We start from the raw sequence: 13,685 nt of genomic DNA, 5'->3' as shown, positions 1-13,685 counted from the left end.
GTCCATCACACAGTACCTGAATTAACTCTATAAGGTCTCCATATGACAACACAAATATAACATATACAATTGAGAACACATGTCTTTGTGTATGTTAATACCCCCCCCCCCCCCCCCCCCTCCATGTCTTGGAATTGGAAGCTAATATAAAATATTAAAATAAATTGCACATTCTTCATGTTTGCGTCTGTCTGCACCTCCACCGGTAGTCCTCATCGCCAAGGCGCCATGTTGTGGCAGCAACCTTCTTGCTCTGTGCATAATTGATGCAGTCTTTATTCCATCAGATCCATGAACTTGTTACTTTAAAAACAGTGTGTTAATGTGTTGATGATATCCTACATTGTTTACTACCCTCATGGCTCTTTCTTATGGTATGCCTAATGAGTGCTCTGGGCTTTTGTAGTTCCACAAGAAGCAGAGTGATGTGTCTTTTCCCCAGAAACGACCTCACGACCAGTGAATGATCCAGAATGTTCCTTGTTTTTCCCAGAGCTGCAACGCACCTTGGCAACATTGCTCTCACATATCTTGTATAAGATTTCCAGCAGACTTTGTGGTCTAATATCACAGAGATGTGTTCTCATATACTCTGTCTATATTAACATGGTCTAACATTAATTGTGTTTATCTTACAATTTTCAAGCAGCTTATATTTGTTTTTTGTTCGAATTTAATTTATATCAAACAACATTGATATATCATTTAATCATTTCCAATGCAATCACCTCCAAAAGCTGCTTCAAATTCTCCCCAGAACAAAAAATGTTCGTGTTGTCTGTACATAAAACAAATTCCAGTTTCTTTGATAATCTGCATTTATCATTTGTGTACAGAAATAATTTTGGGCCTAATACTTAAATAGCTTCTCAACCAATTCAACCCAATCCCTTTGATAGCAATTTATCAAGGGTGATCAATGGTATTAAAAGTTTAGTTTTTATATCTATATATATATACTCCAACTGCATACTTCGTTGTCTATACAATTAGCAATTTCTTCTATTAATTTATTTAGCAGCAAACATGTTGATCTGAATCAGGCGGCAACCTCTGGTTCTGAAAAGAGAAGCTAAAGCAGGAGTTCCTTAAACTTGCATTCTTTCTAATGGTTTTCAGGGGGCGACTCCTCTGGTTGTAAAAAGAAGTCTGATTGAAGTCTGAAGTCATCGGTCTGATGTCCGTAGTGAGGTTATTCCAGAAGAAGTGGGTACGATAGGAAAAGACATCCTTCTGTCAGTACTTTGTGATTTCCCTTCCCAAATCCATTGGTTCAGAATGTTAAGATACAATTATGAATCATTCCAGTTGGTACACGTTTGGAAAAAGCTATTCACCTTTGTTTATAGCTGCATAATACTCAAGTACTGTACTTAAGTACAGTTTTGAAGTTCCTGTACTTAACTTGAGTTTTGTATACTTCTACTCCACAACATCAAATAATTACTCCACTACATGTATTTGACAGCAGATTTATTGCATATCATTCATACAAAATATAAATCATAAAAAACATATTATTATAGGTTAAACCGCCCTGCAGCATACAAAGTAATTAAATGTAGTCAATCGTTTACCAGCTGCAACATTAAAGTGACATAAAAGCACAAATATAATATTCCAGTAATATTAACATATATTATTCTGAAAAGTATTATAACCAGATCTATAACCGTATTTTGCAGGGTTTCCATTTAACTGGTTTCAAGTCCTTGTTTACATGTGTGAGGTGGAGCCGGATATGACGTCAGCTCTTCTGTGTACACCAGCTGATCGGAGCAAAAAAGCAGATCCGTCATTACTGTCATTTTCTAATGTTGTGATATCTGGGCCACAGCAGCAGTCCGGCTTTTCACGCTCAACTGACGTTCAGCGGGAAATCGCAGCGCGTGCAGCAGACACTGGAGCTTGACGAGGCCTGTTTGTTTTGGTTGATAGCTAGGCCTACCTGCGATGCTAAGCTAGTTAGCTAGCTGTCACCGTTTGAAGGATTCTTGAACGTAAATTACTGGTGACGGAAGCTAACGGTCAGGGAATACCTTCACAGCTACACTCGAACAAACGCTGCAGGTCTGACATATATGTTATAGCAAGCTAATAACGTTATCTGTCGTGAATGGGTAACGTTAACGCTGGAAGGTGATTGGAAGCCTATGTAGCCTGTCCGGTTTCCACACACACTCTATGACAGAGACATCGTTTGGTGTCAGCAGCGCTCTCGTCCAGCTGTAAAATGTGGTTGAAGCTCTTCTTCTTGCTCTTGTACTTCATAGTGTTGTTTATGCTAGCGAGAATTTTTGAGGCGGTAGTCTGGTATGAGACCGGGATGTTCGCCACTCAGCTGGTGGATCCAGTTACTCTCAGTTATAAGAAGTTGAAGACCATCCTGGAGTGTCGAGGGCTGGGATACTCCGGACTGGCTGAGAAGAAGGACGTCAGCGAGCTGGTCGAGAAATCAGGTAAAGATCGGCTTCAGTCTGATCCCAAGTCAGGGCCACAATCATCTTGTGCTTGTGTTACATTGTCCGGGGCCGATCGTCTACGTAGAGATAAATATACATCAGCTGATATATCCGATTTTCAAACTCTAAAATATGACATTTTGGCATATACATGATAATGTTAGTGAAGAGGACTGTTTCTATCGGCTGTGTTGGAGCTTGTAAGTGAAGAATACAACGTGACTAACAGCCGACTGTTTTGCGATAGTGGGATAAGAAGAGGGGGAAATAATTAGAAAATATTGCAATGTACAGCAGAAATATGTTCTCATAAGTTAAAGAACATTTCCACCTGATACCAAGTAATGACGCAATACATTATTGATAAAGGACTTTGATCAGTTCAGGGACAAAACACCTCGATGTTTACCAAACACCTTCATACCTCCTTTCTCCTGATTGGTCAGCGTTGTTGGTCTGAAGTCTTATTTGTGTCTCTAGAGTTATCTGCTCTGTAAAATGTGCTGACAATGGTCCTTTGACGGGAACGTGGAATTGATCCTTTGGTCTGTTTCCAGGCTGAGTCTACTTTAAAATATCCTCTCCTGACATGTTCTAAGACACATAGAAACAATTCCCACGTTCTCCTCCCTCATTGAAATATCCAGAACCTGTGAGTCTGCACATTACCGGGTCATGGGCCGTGCGTTGGCAATAACTGGTTATTAACATCTCTACCTGCTGTACTTAGGGGACTTAATGATACCTGTCATTATGGATATTATTCAATACTTAAATTAATGGTCAATTCAAGTTCCTGATCATGATGTTATATCTAAATTGCACTTGCCTGCAGTTTTCAATGAGATTAAATCAAATGTTGAACAAATTGTATATATAGAGGTCAAAATACCTATTATTATTATTATTATTATTATTATTATTATTATTGCCTAGAGTTTGTGGTACTTTGAATCAAAGAATAAATGAATGTATTGGCTAACAGGAGGATAAGTCCTGAGTCCTTTTTAAATGGTTCTCTCTTGTTCCCCCACAGGAGAGTTGACTCAGGGTGAGCTGTACTCAGCCATCAAGAAGGAAAGGGAGCAGACGGAGGCAGGAGATGCCAGCACCACACACTTCAGTGGAGAGATGCACTTCTATGAATTAGTGGAGGACACTAAAGACGGGATATGGCTGGTTCAGGTAAAGACACTTAAGAACACTATATTAAAACAATATGGTGCTGTTGCCTGATTAAGTGGACATGGCAATGATCGTGCTGCATACAGCAGGAATATCACATTGTCTCTAATCACACACTCTTAATCCGTCAACGTTCATCTTGTTCATGTGTCTCTCGTAAGTTCCTCAGCTTTATGGAAGTGCATAAAGCTTCCATAAAGGTGTGAATGTCCAAACATATTGCAATGGGAACGCTGTGAGCCAGATCTGGTAGACATGGTGACAGGAAGTCAGCCGGTCACAATTTCTTTAGCACTGCTTACACGCACATCACAGATTGTTTAATTTACACAAGAAATAGAGTAGTGATTGGAGCATTCCTGAGCCGTGAGTGTGTTGATCGGGCACATCCTCTATCAGTGCATGTCGCGAGTCACAGGCTGTATTCCATTTTCTGGAGGGCAGCACAGATGAAATTTCTCTGAAGTCATTGACATTTAATACAACTAGCAGGTCAGTGGAAATGGAACAAAGCTATATTCTGTGATTTTGGACCAGCGGTGGGATACGTACACGTCATTCTTTTAAAATACGCTCTATTTTCATGCTCTTTGTCAGGCTTTCTGGTATCCTATTTACATGCAAAGTACATTCAAGGATTCAAGGGTAATTTATTGTCATTATGCAACACAGGGGTGCACAACAACATTTTGCTACACAAGAAAAACATGAAACATGGTCCTGCAGGTCTAGCTGGTCGATCGGCCGTGGGGCGGTGAACGCCTCAAGGGCTGCAGCACTCAGTCCCAACTCTTCCTCTCCCAATGTTGATGAAGGAATTCTGTCATATGAAATTAGTGCTCCAATAATAAACTAGAAAAAATGACAAATTAAAACAAAAAAAGAAGCAAAATTCATGGGAGCTACCGGCACACGTTACACTTATAATATCATGAATTACCTAGCTGGGGTCCTGTCTGATAGGATGGTGCATCGTCATCTTATATAATATTTGACTCAGTCTGCTCATCTGAGCTACAAACCAGCTTCATGAAACAGACTGATCCTAGTTCAGCTTGTTAGATTCAAGACAAGTTTGTCCCAATAGGCCCTGCTTTGTGATCACAAATGCTTATTAATGCAGAATCCAGGGATCTGATGGTGTTTGTGACATATTGTATCCAGATACAGAGCACATGTTAATGTCAGGTGTTGATTGGATTCAAGGAAATGAACTCGGGACGTGTGTTCCGCTACCTGTCCTCTACTATACCAAACAACAGTCGCCTACAGCCCACGTTCTGCTCCGAGGACCACACAGGCTAAAATAACAAAGCCTGGCTGTAATATTTGTTTTGAATGGGATACAGCAAGAGGAAAACAAGAGTTTAGGACTCCCACTGTCAGAAGGGTTCACAGGTGTGTTCAGTATTAGCTGTCTGACCCGTCATGTCCCCGTGTTACCTGCAGGTCATCGCCCAGGACCGGGAAGCTCTGCTCAGTCAGTCCAACTGGAGGAAGATGGTGCAGAAGGTGTCTCAGTTTGGGATCAGAACTGGAACCTTCAACTGCTCTAATGACTATAGGTGGGAAGCTTCAAATGCACCGACACACATGACAAATGATGCTCATCTAGACTCTGAACTTAGATGTCTCCTTGTTCTGTTGGACACCTCTACTTCTGTTTGTATTTTTGCCGCCAATACGATCAGATAATCCTTTATTAGTCCCACAGCAGGGACATTTGCAGGATTACAGCAGCAGAGTGGATAGTTCAAAGGAACTAACCAGAGACATATGTAGAACAAGATCAAAACAAGTATATTAAATAAGTAATCGCACAGTAAAGGTATAATAAATAAGTTAAACAACAAAAATATGATATACATTGTACTGAATGGTTGTTAATATTGCACTGTGGATTGCACAGGTTATTTATATTGCACAGTGGATACAAATATAGGCCCATATCGTCTTGTTTTGTTAAAGCAGCTGGTCTACAAGGCTCCAGGCTAACTTTGTTCAACTGCCCTGAAGTCATTTTAAACCGTCAACCATTCTTCATGTTATCTTTTCACCTTGCTATTGTCATCTATAGTGGTTATTTGCATCAAGGAGTATTGATGTGGTGATTGTCATCAGAGAGCGCCTGTTCAAGTTAAAGGGACACGTCTCCCTATCTGCAGTGCTGACATGCTGCCTCTGTGTGGCGTCCCCCAGGTCATGTATCAAGCGTGGCTGGCAGCGCTCCACCCTCATCATGTCCGTTCCCCAGACGTCGGCATCGAAGGGTAAAGTCATGCTGAAAGAATACAACGGCCGGCGCATTGAAACGGAGCACATCTTCCGCTGGATGACCTCGCACGCGGCTCATCGAATCAAAACCCTGCGTCGATCCGAGCAGCTGGTGGAGGAGTGGCGCTCGGACCCGGCCCACCCGGTGAAGATGTTTCTGTTCGCCCGTCTGTCCCAGCCGCCCGCCTTCTTCTCCGCGCTGTCCGTCAAGTTCACCGGCAGGATTGAGTTCATCTTCGTGGATGTACGTCACTGGGACAACCGCAGCATCCTATTGGAGATTGATGTGACACAGAGCCCCGCCTACATTCTCAAGACGCCGGAGGGCATCTATCGCTATGGCAACAGGTGATGATTGAACATGGGAATGATAATGGCTTATTGTTTTTACAAACAACTACAAATGTCCTTAATCCGTCTGTTTCTTCTTCCTCTCCTTGTCTCCACCTCTCCTACACTCCTCTTCTCTTCTTTTCCTCTCCCTCACTTCACTCCTCTTCTCCTCCTCTCCCCTCTTCTCTTTGTCTCTTCCCCTCCTTCCTCTTCTTCCTCTCCTCCTCTCTTGTCTTTAGTACCGGGGAGTTCTTGTCCCTGGCTGCCATGGATACTTTCCTGCGTTCCATCCAGCCAGAGGTCAATGACCTGTTTGTCCTCAGTCTGGTTCTGATCAACTTGCTGGCCTGGATGGACCTCTTCATCACACAGGTCACTTCCTGTTTTTCTGTTACACACAGTGGTGAAAATGAACAAAGTGCTTCTAATCAAGTACAATGTTGAACTCCGCTACACTTTAAAAGGGAAATATTGCCCCCTTTACTCCACTACGTGGCTGCATGCAGCTCCTTGTTGATGATTGGCTCACTGGTCTGGGATAACCCGTTCACTCCTTTCCCACTTCTTACCAAAACACACAGATAACCCGAGAGCTAACGTGACGTAGCTAACTAGAAGAACATAGCAGCAAGTAGAAAACAGCACACGTGCTGTACAGTAGTGACATACAGCCACGGTGCAGGTTTGAACTAAGAGGTGCCACATTGGGCTGTTTCTGACATTACAATGCTGCACACTGCATTAACAATAACATGTACATTCAGTAATACACTCTAAAAGGAGTCATTCTACAGAATTGGTAAGATGTGTTCAGTATAATTTGGTGTAATGTACTTTTACTTACAGTGAGTAATGAAGTACATTTAGGACTTTTTGTAACATGTAGTCTAAACTGTGGTGCTGCTAATTGTATCACCATTGATGTTCTACACAGTGCTGGAGAGAGAGAGAGAGATGCAGTTAGTTCTGTATTTATTGTCCAGTTTCATTGAAACGTGTTCATTTTCTTGGACAGGGAGCAACGGTGAAACGGTTTGTAGTTCTGATCCGAACACTTGGAACCTACAACTCCATCCTGCTGGTGTCCTGGCTTCCTGTTCTGGTAGGGAATCACCCGCACTCACAACGGACGACACCCACTAATTCTTCTTGTGTTCAACAAAGGGATCTAGTGCATGCAAATGCACGCACACGGGCATCTATGTGATACAATACCTACACTTAACAAGGGTTTCACGTTACATCGCTGATATGCATCAAAAGCTAGCAAAGACAGGTGTGTGTGTGTGTGTGTGTGTGTGTGTGTGTGTGTGTGTGTGTGTGTGTGTGTGTGTGTGTGTGTGTGTGTGTGTGTGTGTGTGTGTGTGTGTGTGTGTGTGTGTGTGTGTGTGTGTGTGTGTGTGTATGTATATATATATATATATATATATATATATATATATATATATATATATATATATATATATATATATATATATGTATATGTCATCATCTTGTTTATACATCACAGTGCAACACTAGTCAGCACTAGCTTTAGCCTATGGCCTTTTACGCTGTATAAGTTAGCCTAGCGGCTAGCAGACTTTTCCTTACTCATATCTCTCCTACTCTTTTTTTTTTGAAGTCACTGCATCTCCAGACAGAACACCACGGTTGAATTCCAGCCTTACTTTATTGAAACAGAGCAGCTCACACTGGGAGAGCAACAAGTCATAGACTGCTGAGGATCTACCAAGGTGTGCTCAAAGCTCCGCCCCCAGGAAGCACACAAGAGGGAAGGAGAGGAACTAGTGTGGCAGTAAAGACTCCTCACAATGAGCTGAAATAAAACAAGTGCACATAGATTATGAAAATAAAAGATTTTCTTTCTTTCTTACAGACAATGGTAGGGGAAGCAGTACGTTTATTGGTCAACTGTAAAATGTCCTGCATCCATTACAAATCTCAAAGAGTTTGATAACTACATTTTAGGTATCATTGCAAAATGTGTGTATATATACATTAATATTGAACAATTTATTTATATAGCACTTCTATTAACAAGAAAAAAAAAAAATATATATATATATATATATATATATATATATATGTGTGTATTTCAGTGGCGGGCCGTGCATTTCATACCTGGGCCTTCAGTGCTGTCCTACTACAGTTGAGCCAGCTCCTAATAACCTCATTATGATGCCACAGCTACACAGTTATTTGGTTGTAGGGGTGTAACAATACACGTATTCGTATTAAACCGTTCGGTACGAGGCTTACAAACCAAACAATATGTTTGAATAATACTATTGGAATATATATATATATATAATATCAACTTAACTATGAATGTGCAAGAGAGTGACAATGATTTTTAGTCAATGATCTGATACCAGGTCAGTATGTGAATGTGTAATGAATGTGTCCAGCACCCTGTAGAAACCATCCGGCTGTTGTGAGGGAGAAGGGGGTTCCTACCTACTTTTAGAAAGATAGACCTAATAAAGTGGCCACTGAGTGTTTAGCCAGAGACTTCCTTCCTTTGTTGAATTGATAATAACTGATCACTGATTGGTCACTCCTCTAGGCTCTCCTCCAGCTGCCCTATCTGGAAACTCTGTATGGTTACAGTCTGAAGCTGCTCCGGTATGCTGACACCACCACCTTGGCCAGCCTGGTGAGAGCTGACTGGACCTTCTATTCATCCCACCCAGCTCTCTTCCTGTCCACCTACCTGGCCCACGGCCTGCTGGTTGACTACTTTGAGAAGAAACGCCGCTGTGGCATCAGGAGCCAAGAGGACAGCACCACCAACCTGGAGTGGCTGGCCAGTCTGTGGGACTGGTACACCTCCTATCTGCTCCACCCAATGGCATCGCTGCAGCAGGTCCCGTCTGACCACTCCGACTGGGAGGATGACCCCCTCTTCTTATTGGAGCGCTTGGCTTTCCCTGATCTCTGGCTTCGCCCTTTAGTAGACATGGACTATATTAAAGCCCTGCCGACCTGGAGGTTCAGAGCTGTTGGTGAGGAGTCGGGTAGGAGGCTGGATGAAGAGATGGAAAGTTCACATTCAGACACAGAGAGCAGGGAGCCGATGGATTCCCCTCCACACAGCGGCAGCAGCAGAAGACACAGGAGGTCTTTGTGCAACCAGGACAGCGACACACAGCCGTCTGTGTGCAACGACGTGGAGGCCAGCAGGAGCTGTCAGCCCTTCTGCTGTCGCCATGGGAACAGAGGCTCGCCATCCGCCAACGGGGCAGCGAAGGACGGCTGCCTCTGCGATTGGTCGGTGTGGCCCTGTGGCGTGCTGCAGTGCTCCGAGTGTGTGGTGTGTCTGGAGAACTTTGTGAGCGAGGAGCTGCTGATGGCTCTGCCCTGTGGCCACGCCTTCCACCAGCACTGCATCGCGGTGTGGCTGGCCGCCGGCAGACACTGCTGCCCGGTGTGTCGCTGGCCCAGCTACAAGAAGAAGCAGCAGAGAGCCGCACAGAGCCCTGCTGACAACACGCTGCAGGCCTGAAGGTGAATACTCCCCCCTGTTGGTTGGCACTGAGCTCAGTGTCCATGGAGACCGTCTGATGTCATCACAGCTGGATTTGGAGTGAAGTTGGGACGGGGAGGAGTTCAGCAAAAAACACTGCTGCTGTCATCGATCGGCTTGCTTCCATACTGGTGAAGGTGATGTGCTGGCCATTGTTGCAGACGGGTGAAGCTGGTTTCTGCATGAGGAGGACATGGATTCACACAGTAACCGTTGGTGAAGTCACAGCCAACTTGGTAGTGCAATAAAAACATCTTTCTGGTTTTTGCCTTCTTTCACCCAGAAACCATCAGTGAGATTTCAATCAGTGAGATTTCTCCCACATGGTGTTTTTTGATTTCAGGCTGGACAAGAAGCGTATTTATCTAATACTAATACTAATCAAGTGCATCCAAACACAGCTGTGTACACTAACGGCTCCATCCTGTACGTGTTCGTGTTGTATTTAGAACTGGATAGTCTTCTCTTTCGAGCGCTCCCATTGGTCAACACAAGAAAGAAGTACAACAATCAATCAGTCAGCACAACGGTACAACGAATGACTGGATGAGCCGGATGTGTAATATCACACTCTGCTCCTTCTGGTTCTGGAGGTGTTGACATGTTCCAACCATCAACTCCTCACGGTCTTTATTTTTACATGACTCAAGTATTTATTTTGACGGTCCACAGAGAACGTGCTTCAAACCGGTTTCCTGTCCCGCCCCCATCAATAATGTGTACCTTTAATCTGCCCGATCACATCTCGTAGTTTGTACCATTTAGAACCCAAACAGGTGACGATACAGAGCACAGCCTAGTGGTCATAGTGAGGATGAGGTATTCAGCAACATTCTGTCCTGAACTTGCAGAAGTTTGACGTTATCATCTCCAATATGATATGAAAGCCCAATAATCCCCTGACACCACAGAGGGTGCTCACGTTGATGTGATGCAGGTGTGTGTGTGTGTGTGTGTAGAATAGTGCAGCAATAGGCTGCTCACATGCACACTGACCTGCTGCCATCAAGTCACTGCTGGCATTCTCTGCCTTCATCACACTAGTCTTTGGTTTAGGAAGTCCTACCACAGATCAACAGAACGGTTTCACACATGAAAGAACCCTAAAGGTTGGAGGAGTCTGTGTGGTGGCCAACTTTAAGATCGGACAGAAGCAACAGTCTGCATGGACCACAATACTAAACCGTGTCAACGTGGTGTTTGAGGATCTAAAGAGAAGTTCAAACTATTATGGAATGTTATAACGTGAGAGATGAGCATGTGACTCTGATCAGGGGCCACAAGCCACGTACAGCAGCCGTCAGGCTAGCTACAGGCTAGCTACAACACTAAACCAGCCCAGTTAAAGCGGCACTAATCAATACTTTATATTAGCAGTAGGTCAATGATTGTGTGCTATGGAGTAACAAACACAGAGAATTATAACTGCAGTTCCCCTTCAGCCTCTGTTAGCTTGTATTTTCACTTTCAACTCTCTTTCAGCTCTACTCGCTCTCGTTTCCAGTAGCAGCCGTTTGAACACTACCTGGCCATCGGCTAACAGCAGACAGACAGACAGAGACGAGCAGGGGAACACAGTGGAGCATTTAGCCGCTAAAGAGGAGCTAAAAGGAGCACGACTATTGGACACAAACACCTGTTGCTCTGTGTCTGCTGTGTGTGGATTCACCTTATCAACGTCATGGGATCATCACATGTCACATGTTTTGTTGAGAGTTTGCCGAAAAATTCAATAAATAAATGAATGGACCTTTAACAACACGGTGGTATTATTTAATCATTATGTATGAATGACCTTAAACAATGTTTAAATAAATATATCAATAATTGAATTTACAGAATAGATTGATGTATTTGTGTTTTCTGTGACGGCTCGTGGACACATGTCATGGTGCCTTCACCACGGCTCAGTCAGTGAGATGAACTGAACATGGTGCGTGTGATGTATGAAGGTGACGTTAGTTTCGGGGCTGCTGGGAGTGGAAGAGGAGACTGCTCAGTGTGCATGCTTTTACTTTTCCTTCATGCATGTCCATGTCGACACCAGGAGCTGAGCTGCAGGCAGCGTCACCAGAATGCTGCTCAGCAGAACAGACAGAACAGACGGGTGACTTTCTGTACTCAATTAATAGTTTCACCCCTAAACGTCTCAAGAAAAGAAACAAAGCTCTTATTGAATAACTGTAGCATTTAAACTATGTTGTCTCAATTTATCAAAGACAATGAGCGGATATTCTGACATTTGGAAGTGGAGGTTCTGGGAAGAAACGTAACCGTTGGACCCCCAGCAGCTGTATAGTATAAATGACATGCTGCCTTTAGAACAGGACGGGCACCCTGCAGACGAGCTAAGGAAGCATGTCCTGTGTGTTGTCATGACGTTTAGAACACTCACACATGCTTTGCTAAGATCTCATTCTGTCTCAAATCCCACCTGTGGAGCTGCTGGCAGGCTTTGTTTCTAAACTAATTGTAATTCATCAACTTTTAAGGAGGCTGAACTGTAATGTCTCAGCTCACTCGTGTCCTCTTTCTATGTGTTAATGGCGGGAAAAGAAAGGAGTGGTTTGGTCGTCATTTTGGGCGGTACGGGTCTGTAGCTATCATTGAATCCTGAGTATCATTTAACACACATGAGGACGACACAAATCACTCACTGCAGGCTGCAGCTCAATCTGATTCAGTGGAGAACACAACGTAAACCGGAGGCCACCAGACTCTATAACCCAATAGATCAAATAAGTGAAAATCCAAATGATATAAAACAAGTCATATTTTCTCTTCAGAATGATCTGAAGGTGGTGTGTTGGCGGACTCTTGAATTATAAAAGCCTTTGATGTGCTTTCATTGGAGCAGCATGAGCGGCCCACTGCCCTGGGTCTCAGTCAGCGTAACCCCATGTTCACTGTGTAGCAGATGGTATGTGGTGATATGCTCCACTCTTCTTTGATTTGGGAATCTGCAGCACTAAAGCACAATATCAACTGACTTCATGTGGACTTTATTACCTGAGGCCTTCAAGAGGTTATCGATTCAAATCTAGTTTTGAGACCTTTGTTATCTCAGCTGATCGTGTTTTATTATTAGTTTGTGTGTGAGACGCCAAATAGCATCCCTGTACTCTGAAATAAAGCTGATTCTAACCCTGTGCTTGGTGGAGGAGGTTTCTTGTCCTGAATTTAAAAAGCATTTCCTGTTTTCAAACATGAATTTGGAAGACATAATAACTGCTACAAAGATTCCACAGCTTTCATGTCTACAGATAGTTGTACTATCTTTTGGTAGGCATAATATGTATATTCACCCAGGCCTTTCTTTACCACACAACTCATTATGAAGAAATAAAAAGACGTTAATTAATTAATGCGGTGCCCACCACTAATATATATATATAAACATATAACTTTGCATTGAGCTCCAAAGCTTGTTGCTCTGCCAAACAGTAGATCTGTGCTCTATCTGTTGTTATCTGTTGATGAGAGCAGTAGGGGGGTTACAGTCAGGCTGGTTGTACAGAATCCTGTACGACCAGTCCAGGAATTCACTGACAAAGGAGCTCAAAGTAGCAGAGAGGAGTTACACTGAAAACCTGAAAAACACGTTTTTAGCCAACGTGGGTGGAGTGGCCTGCAGCAAACAGACTGCACTACATCCTGCAGCACCTTTACCTCCAGATGTTTACTCTCCCAGCTGCTCTTCTCCCTCTACACCAACGACTGATCCAGACTGATTCGGGATAGGGACGAGTCTTCAAACAACCTGGAGCTGAACACAGGAGCCAGTCAGATTAGAAAACATGTGATTAAAGAAAACATTCAGATTTAGCTCCCTTTCCCGTCACAGGGAGGCTCATTAGAGCTTAACCTCATCTGAGTATCTCCACCCGGAGCGTTTCAGACTG

General features: G+C 43.4%; 1 protein-coding gene across 1 annotated transcript; it reads left to right on the top strand.

Annotated features, from left to right (window-relative positions):
- The first annotated feature begins 1,777 nt into the window (after positions 1-1,777).
- On the top strand, positions 1,778-11,615 carry rnf103 (ring finger protein 103). The gene is made up of 7 exons (XM_079168064.1): positions 1,778-2,459; positions 3,499-3,647; positions 5,097-5,212; positions 5,847-6,269; positions 6,494-6,626; positions 7,270-7,356; positions 8,824-11,615. Exons 1-7 carry the CDS (start codon positions 2,234-2,236, stop codon positions 9,760-9,762), a joined length of 2,073 nt encoding a protein of 690 aa, XP_079024190.1. The 5' UTR covers positions 1,778-2,233; the 3' UTR covers positions 9,763-11,615.
- Positions 11,616-13,685: the final 2,070 nt, after the last annotated feature.

The sequence above is a fragment of the Pholis gunnellus genome, assembly GCF_910591455.1.
Source record: "Pholis gunnellus genome assembly, chromosome: 10".
Classification (NCBI taxonomy): Eukaryota; Metazoa; Chordata; class Actinopteri; order Perciformes; family Pholidae; genus Pholis; species Pholis gunnellus.
This window is presented reverse-complemented; position numbering and strand designations above follow the sequence as displayed.

Coding starts and splice junctions, on each gene's coding strand:
- rnf103 (XM_079168064.1), top strand. CDS start 2,234: ATGTGGTTGAAGCTCTTCTTCTTGCTCTTGTACTTCATAGTGTTGTTT. Junction 3,648..5,096: donor ACGGGATATGGCTGGTTCAG/GTAAAGACACTT, acceptor TGTTACCTGCAG/GTCATCGCCCAGGACCGGGA. Junction 6,270..6,493: donor ATCTATCGCTATGGCAACAG/GTGATGATTGAA, acceptor TCTTGTCTTTAG/TACCGGGGAGTTCTTGTCCC.